This window comes from Eriocheir sinensis, chromosome 7, assembly GCF_024679095.1.
Source record: "Eriocheir sinensis breed Jianghai 21 chromosome 7, ASM2467909v1, whole genome shotgun sequence".
Taxonomy (NCBI): Eukaryota; Metazoa; Arthropoda; class Malacostraca; order Decapoda; family Varunidae; genus Eriocheir; species Eriocheir sinensis.
Genome location: NC_066515.1, coordinates 7,851,499 through 7,860,180, shown reverse-complemented (window position 1 = coordinate 7,860,180; position 8,682 = coordinate 7,851,499). Strand labels below are relative to the sequence as shown.

The following is an 8,682-nucleotide window of genomic DNA, read 5'->3' as shown; positions in this document are numbered from 1 at the left end:
GCAGGTCTAGCATCTGGATGCTTGTCCTTAAGGATCTGGCGTGTCTCTTCCGTCATGGGAAGGACCCCCGCTGCCTCATCTTCTAGTGCCAGTGACCTAGTTGCCATGGCCACTTTGCCTTGTCTCATCTTGTCAGCAAAGTTTCTAGCCCTGTCGTTACTGTCATTCTTGTGAATGTTACGTCTGCGTAGTCTCTCCTGCAGTGTTTTAGCCTCGTCAAGTAGCTTCCGGACGTCCTCTTTCCTCCACAGCTCCATTCTTCTTTGTACCGCCTTCACGTCCTCAGATTGTTTCGACTTTTTGTGAGTCCGTTGGCATATGAGGTGCGGTAGTACGGCCAGAATCTTTAGAGCGTAGGGGGCGATTTGTGTGGAGGTGTTATACGCTCTAATGAAGTAGGTTTTCTCCTCTATCAAGGTTTTGGTGGCGTTACTTCTCGGGGCCTCAAATATTTTTCCGGGAGAAAACGTTACCACATGATTGTAAGCATCTCGCACCCACTCCTCTGTCTCCTCGAGTGTCCACCTCTGCCAGAAGCGGAGCTCGCGCGAGGTGTCCTCACCTTGGTCACCCTGTTCTTGTCTCTCGTCACCTGCACTCCCCTCCACCTGATCATCTCCAGCGCCTTCATTGGCCTGACCACCCAGCACCACTAGTGGTTGCTCACCATTTTCAACATCCGCCCGTTAAGGGTTTGGGTTTCTACAGATTCCACCTCTCTTACAGTTCACACAGGGTTGGCCTCGTCTTACACACGAGCACCCAACACAGTTTTGATTTCTAGACGAACATACGCAACACTAAGGGGGCTCCATTTCGGTGCCATTATGAGAGTGTATGTTTTTTTTTTTTTTTTTTTTTTTTTTTCTTGCTGCCTATTGCGCCGGTAGGCTTCTTCCCGGTGGATCCTGATGGTCGGTCCAAGGCTTCATTCCGGTGGGTCCTGATGGTCGGCCCAGCCCGTTCTGGCGCAGGCGAGTGTTTATAGTGGCGCCATCTTGCATTGGCTCATGCTGCCCTCCCAGAGCTCATTTTTGATCCTTGAATCTAGAGTCCGGGTTGATAGGTGGTCTTCTGGACAGCATGTGGGTAGTTTTAAGCCACTCGGCGGCGGCTGAAAAATCCCAGCTTGGTGGCACCGGGCGGGGATTGAACTCGCGTCCTCCTGAACACGAGGCCGTTACTTTGACGACTCAGCCACCGCCTCCCCAAGTTGTTGCTAGTTATGGTGATGAATAGAGCAATAGTAGCAGACCCCACTTTGACTCTTGTCTCCCCCCATATACATACACACATACATACACTTACATATACCTACTCTGCCTTTACGGTAATACTAGAATGGTTGTTTATGTTTCCACTACCACTGTTTGGGGAGGCGGTGGCTGAATGGATAGCGTGACGGCGCCGCGCTCAGGACGACGCGAGTTCAATCCCCACCCGGTGCCAGCAAGCTGCGATTTTTCAGTCGCCGCCGAGTGGCTTAAAACTACCCACATGCTGTCCAGAAGACCACCTATCAACCCGGACTCTAGATTTTAGGATTAAAGATGAGTTCCGGGGGGGCAGCATGAGCCAATGCAATGTGGCGCCATTATAAACACTCGCCTGCGCCAGAACGGGCTGGGCCGACCATCAGGCCCCACCGGGAAGAAGCCTTGGGCTAACCATCAGGATCCACCGGGATGAAGTCTACCGGCGCAATAGGCCACGACGTAATAAAAAAAATAAAAATGCTCATCTCCACCACTTTACAATCTGACTAATGTACCTGATCCTACACATATTATGAGCTGAGTAGTAGTAGTAGTAGTAGTGATACCAGTACTGAGTCGGACACGGGAAGTGAGGGATAGCAATGGGGGGGCACGGGCTTACCCTCGTTCTTGAAAACTGACCCACTACCGCCCATCCCGACTCCCCAGCCAGTACTCATCACTCCCCTATACATCACTGACATTTAAACATATTTGACATACTGAGAAAATATATTGGATGATGTACATGTACATGTACTACTACTACTACTACTACTACTACTATTACTGCTACTACTACTACTACTACTACTACTACTACTACTACTACTGTTATTACTACTACTATTACTACTGCTACTACTTCTAATACTGCTACTACTACTGTTATTACTACTACTAGTACTACTACTACTAGTACTACTACAAATACTGCCAAAATATTACCACTAAATCTGGCATCACCATCACCATCATTTCAACAACACACCCCTACCCCCTCACCCACCCACTGACACACACACACACACACACACACACACACACACACTCGGGTAGCCGAAGGCCGCAAACGCCAACGTTACGCAGGCCTTAGCCAGCGGTAGGACTTCGTGTCGCTCGCTGTAGGGCGCTGCCTTCAGCGACCTAATCAAGGACATTGGGAAGCATATCACCCAGAGGACGGGGGACACTCGCCTGGACATCGCCTGGACAAAATTCTTCGCGAAGCCAACCAAGTCGACCGTGCACGCCTCCTCGCCGCTAGTGCGGCCCACAGCGGGGCCTGGCTCTCCGCCCTCCTGGCCGAGAAACTCGGCCTCCTCCTCCCCGACGAGGCAGTTCGCACTGGGGTTGCGCTTATACTAGGCTTACCCATCCAGCAGCCCCACCGATGTCGTTGTGGAGCCATGGGTGACAGGCTGGGCCACCACAACCTATCCTCCCGGAGAGATCCAGGCCGCCTGCCTTGCCATGCAGCCCTCAGTGACGTCTTGTACCGGGCCTTGGCCACAGCCGGTGTGGTGGCAGTCCTTGAGCCAAGGGGCCTCGACCGCGGAGACGGACGCAGGCCAGATGGCATTACCATCTTCCCCTTCCGCCGAGGCAGGATGCTGGTGTGAGACGCCACTTACGTCAACACTTTCAGCAGCTCCCACCTTCTCGAGTGCCCCACTAATGCCGGCGCGGCCGCTCGGGCAGCCGAAGACCACAAATGCAATCGTTACGCAGCCCTTCGCCAGCGGTATGACTTCGTGCCGCTCGCTGTAGAAACCACCGGCGTCCTGGGGGCTGCCTTCAGAGACCTAATCAAGGACACTGGGAAGCAAATCACCCAGAGGACGGGGGAGACACGCGAGACGGCATGGTTGCGCCAACGCGTCGGTCTGGCTGTCGTTCGCGGCAATGCAGCGGCACTCTGCCAACTCAAAGCAACAACTGGTTATCATCTAGGATCACTCTAGCTCACTTCCGTACATGGGTCTCCCCCCCCCTTTTTAAGTCACCCAAAAAAGGCATGAAAAGAAGCTATGACACCTATCTATGATATAAATACACAAAAAAAACTCAGATGCAACACGGAAAGAGGCACAAGAGAAAACAGAGCAGCGTGGCGTCAAAACAGGTGTGCCAGGACTCACAGGTGACGTTGAGGAGCGTGGAGTCGGAGAGTCTGGCGCCGGGGAAGAGCGGGTTGACGGCGGTGCAGGTGAGGCGCTGTCCATGATGGCGGCTGGAGGCGACCACCCTGACGCGCGAAGTGCTCACGTTGACCCCGTGCTCCGTCTGTAGGGGGAGAAAGGAAGGGAATGAGGAGGGGGATGGTGATGATGAGGATAAGAGGGTGGAGGAGAAGGAAGAAGAGTGTTACCGATGCAAGTGTAGAGAGGAAGGAGGAGGAAAGGGAATCACAGCATGAGTTAAAAGTTTATCACTCCATCTTCATTGCATTCAGAATTATCTTATATAACATTTTCTTTTTTCTCTCACTCTCATCCTCTGAGCCGTAGGTTTATCAATTTTACTGCATCCACTGTTATTACATTCATAAGGTGCGCAGTTTTCTTTTCCTTTTCTTTTTTTATTTTTCCTCAGAGAATACGAGAGAGAGAGAGAGAGAGAGAGAGAGAGAGAGAGAGAGAGAGAGAAATAAAATGCAAAAATAAAAATATAACGGAGAACATAGAAAGGTCACACACACACACACACACACACACACACACACACACACACACACACACACACACACACAAAAATAATTTCACCCATTTACACTCCCCCATCGCGTGAAACACCATTCCCTTCTCTTCCCTTCTCCCTCCCTTTTCCTTCCTCCCCCGGCACGCTATATACCACCTCGTGATCCGTGTGTCACCAGTGTTACGCGGCTGGTAAAATCCCGCACTGCGTAGACGATAAATCCTCAGTGAAGCAGCAATTATCCCCCTGTTATGCTCTACTTCGCGCCTCCTCGCTCACTCACTTCTCCTCCTCAACCAATTACTCTTCCTGTTCCTCCTCCATCATCGTTTCCACTTCAAGTTCGTTTTCTATTTCACTTCCGATTCCTACCCTTCCTGTTTCTCCCTGTCCCTCTTCTCCTCCTCCTCCGTTGTCTTTGTCCCCAATATCTTGGAGTGAAAAGCAAGATTTACTGCCTAGAGTGTGTGTGTGTGTGTGTGTGTGTGTGTGTGTGTGTGTGTGTGTGTGTGTGTGTGTTCTGGTATGTGACGCTTCGTACCTTGTGTGTGTGTGTGTGTGTGTGTGTGTGTGTGTGTGTGTGTGTGCGCGCTGAGAGTGCAATGGAGTGGAGGATTTTGTCTGGACATTTCCCGTTTCCAGCAACCCTTTTCACTAATAACAGTCTGTAATTACTTGACGCTGAAGGGTAATATAGGTTAAATGATACTGAACACATTATCAATACCTGTCTTTTGTCACCTCTTACAAGATACGCTAACAAATAGAGGTATTTTGCAGTGATATATGACAAAGTGTTGGAACAAGCAAAGGTTAACTTAATTATAATAACGATTATGAACAAAAAAAAAATGGCTAGGGCAGATAATATGCGTAGAATTTATATGAAATGAGCAATCACAGTTACAGAGTGCATGGCAATCAAGAATTTATACAAGTCAGGTACATTTCGTTGGGAAAGGCCTTGGGTCTTGCAATGGACTGTTATAGTAATGCCAGCGGAGGATAAATTTGAAAGTGAAGGGAAACAATGTGTAATGAGAGTTTTCTGTTTGGGAACATTTTTGCCTACATCCATTTGTCCTCCAATTAATAAGTGAAAAAAAAGTCACTCAATGCCTGTGAATTTGCTGAGCCGCCAGGAAAGCCGAGCCTTGAACACGGTGTTTGTAATTGACTCACACACTGGGTCACAAAGGTAAGGTAATAGAATTCACTTTCCCCCCAAAGCATCACCCGAAATCCGAGGCTTGTTTCAAGGTAAAGAGAAGGGGAGGTAGGTTCACACCGGCCGCTCCGCGCAGGGAGTGACGTCACGTGAAATAAAGTTGTGGTAGAGTAGATACCGCGCGCTTGCCTGGCGTATATGGTCGGTCGCCGGCCGCCATATTGGTACGGCAAATCTTAGAGCGGACGTCTAAAGAGACGTGTAAATTTAAAGTTAAAGAGAAGGACAGGTAGCCTGGTATATACTCAGTGATGGAGAACTAAGGTCTGCGACCAACATCTAATTATATACCAGTGTTTATTCCTTTTACGGCATGTGACGACTACACAAAGCCAACAGAATCTGCTCAAGAATAAGTTTTATTTTTTTATAATACATATTTCCATCCATTTCTTTCTAAGATCTTGATCTCTTGGCAGCCGACAAAACCGTATATTACAGTTTCCTTTCACAGAAACTGATCGACAACCGCGCATAATACAACAAGTTGGCATATTGAAAGAAAATACACTTTAGCTAATTCTCCCATTCCGTGAATGAGGACCGAGCTCTCTTCCATGCCCGGACCCCTCAGTCGTTCTTTCACCTGTCATGCGCAGAATAGACAAATTTAGGTACCTCGCTCCCCCCTGGTAAACCTACCTTCCATTTTCTTTACCTTGGCTTGTCTGTGCACCACACGCACTGCAGCCGGACGCTGGGCGACCCTCCACTGCCACCCTCTCCAATCGCTTCCCACCTTCACCCCTACCTCACTTTTTTCACGTCGTCTCTACCTCCTTCTACTGTTATTTCTTCTTTCCTAACTTACTCTCCTTTTATTTCCTCTCTGTCTCTTCCTTTTTTCTCCCCTCTCCTACCCTACTGTTCTTTCTTCCCTCCATCTCTACTTCCTTTCCCTCCTCTCCTTTACTGTCCCTCTCCCTTTCCCCTCCTACGCTCAGTCCAAAACTCCGCCACCATTCCACTTTAAGCCTCTATGCACTACGGGACAAGTGGTGTAGCACTGCTGTTCCCGGCAATGGCTCGCTCGTTCTGGTGCAAAACGGTGTAATTATGTATTTTATACAACACCACGACGGGTTATCTCTCTCGTATTACATTCATATTAACTGTGTTGTGTAACAGTGCTAGGAAAATTTTCGCTTGATAAAATTCTGAGTGGTGCACTGAGGTTTCCATTTTTTTTACAGGTTTTCACTTTTCCTTTTGATATGTTTTAATCGATCCTGCCCCGGCAAAGGTTCTGATTCACTATCTCCACTTGGCTCCCTCTCTGCAATGGGTTCTGCTTCTATAACACTGAGGGGTAACTGTATCTCTAGCTCTGTGAAGGAGTACCTATGCGTTGGTGTAATCTGGGGCACCTGTAATGAAAAACCGAAGAGGATTCGAGTCTAAACTAAATCACTCTTGCCTACCAGTGGCCTGCCTTCAACACAGCTGAAAACTATGGCGCAGCACTGACCAAGAAACACGACGAGGCTCTGCAGGTCTGTACAATACCCGGACGAACTAAAGCGAGACTCAACGTCAAGAGGCTTGCGGCGTTATAAATCTGCGTGACAAACATTCCAATCTTGCATCATCCCGCGCCGCTCCTCCATAATGCCCGTCGCCACGCGTTGCTCAAGAGTTCGTCGTGCATTAGTCACGCATCGCTACATCGGTAGTTAGGTGGGCGACACACGTTATCCCCCATTCCCTCCTACTCCTCAATGTAAACAGTCGAACATTCATCACCATGCTCATACGCTCATCATGCACTGCTACATCGCTAGAAAGGCGGGGTGGCATGCATTAATTCCCAATTCCTTCTATTTCATGATGCGTCCACTGCCATAATTTATCACACATTCGTCGTCCATTGGTCATGTACAGCTGCGTCGCTAGGTAAGTGAGGGCTAAATGCATTAATTCCATTTAACTTGTACTTGGCGAACCATCCATTGATATAATTCCTCACGTGTTTGTCGTCCATTAGCCATGCACTGCTGCATCCCTAGAGTTGTGGGACAGAACACATTGCCCTCACCTCACCTCCGCTATCCTACGAGACGATAACGGAGGTTCTGATTAAGCATTGTGCCCTAGTGTGGATTAATTAACTCACAACCTCGTTTTTTTTAACTTCTCTTCAAAACCGTTTACCTGAGTGGTGAACAAAACTGTGTGTGTGTGTGTGTGTGTGTGTGTGTGTGTGTGTGTGTGTGTGTGTGTGTGTGTGTGTGTGTGTGTGTGTGTGTGTGTGTGTGTGTGTGTGTGTGTGTGTGTGTGTGTGTGTGTGTGTGTGTGTGTGTGTGTGTGTGTGTGTGTGTGTGTGTGTGTGTGTGTAATAATAATAATAATAATAATAATAATAATAATAATAATAATAATAATAATAATCGGTTTATTTCGGAGATGGCAGCCGTTAGGCTGAAAATATACATATTAAGATTACAAAGTGTGACTATATAAAAAATTACAATATGAAAGGGGTGTGGGGGTAGGTAATTTACAGCAACGGAGGGAAAGTAGTGGTGATGCTTGAGGGGTGAGGAGGTGGAGGAGTGCGGTGTGGTAAAGCGATGAGGCGGGAAGGTAATCCTCTCCTGAAGGCGAGTAGGTGTTAATCCGAGGTCATCCCCAGGTCAAAATGCTGGGTCAGGTAGCAGCAGGTGGCCGGAGAGCAGGTAGAGGCGGTATCGACGGTCACTCAGAAAGGGGCTTATAGGTGGAGCGCTAATCCAATACAGGTGGCGAGACAGATGCGAAGACTCGCTGCTGTTCCTGGGAACAGACTGCACAGCCTTGGTTGTGAGCAGCCTGCACATTGCCCCCACCTGAGTGACGCAGCCTTCACTGCACTGCACCTGACCAGACTTCAACAGCAGGATGGGTGGGCTGGTGAGCCTGGGGAGACCTCGGGGCGTCAGCAGGGACTTGATGGAAGTGTGTGTGTGTGTGTGTGTGTGTGTGTGTGTGTCCAGTATTATCTTATAACACATACACACATAAGAACATAGGGAGACTGCAAGAGGCCGAATGGCCTACACAAGGCAGCTCCAGATTACCCTCCACTACCACCTGTCATCCTCGTCCATGTAGCTATCAAGTCTACTCTTGAAACAAGCTATCGTCCCTGCACTCACTATGGGATTGCTGAGTCTATTCCATTCTCCCACCACCCTATTACTAAACAAATGCCTGCCTATTTACGGGCGTGGCGTAGGCGTAACTGTGTAGGTGTGTAGTAGTGGTAGGAGTAATCGATTATTTGTAATCGATTACTTCGATTACTGTCTGAAAAAAATATTGTAGTAGATTATTATTTCTCAGTGCTCGAATCCTTGAAACGATTACTACAGAAGATTTATATTTATGTTTATCAGATAAATATAAGACAACTTGAGTATATGCTTTGAACGTTTTCTTTTGAGCATTGAACAGGTTTCTTAATTAGAATTATAAATCAGAGGAAAAATTAGTTATTGAAAAAAAGAACGTGACTTGGAA

The 8,682-nt window shown here is 48.2% G+C and overlaps 1 protein-coding gene across 1 annotated transcript in view; it reads right to left on the bottom strand.

Moving 5' to 3' along the window:
- LOC126995284 (nectin-1-like) overlaps positions 1-8,682 on the bottom strand; it is a 185,402-nt gene that overhangs the window by 22,468 nt on the left and 154,252 nt on the right. Inside the window, exons 7-9 of the mRNA XM_050854773.1 lie at positions 3,398-3,542; positions 2,915-3,051; positions 2,342-2,581 (exon numbers count right to left, since the gene is read on the bottom strand). Of these exons, the coding sequence (XP_050710730.1) occupies positions 2,342-2,581; positions 2,915-3,051; positions 3,398-3,542 (522 nt within the window). The remainder of the gene's footprint in view (positions 1-2,341; positions 2,582-2,914; positions 3,052-3,397; positions 3,543-8,682) is intronic.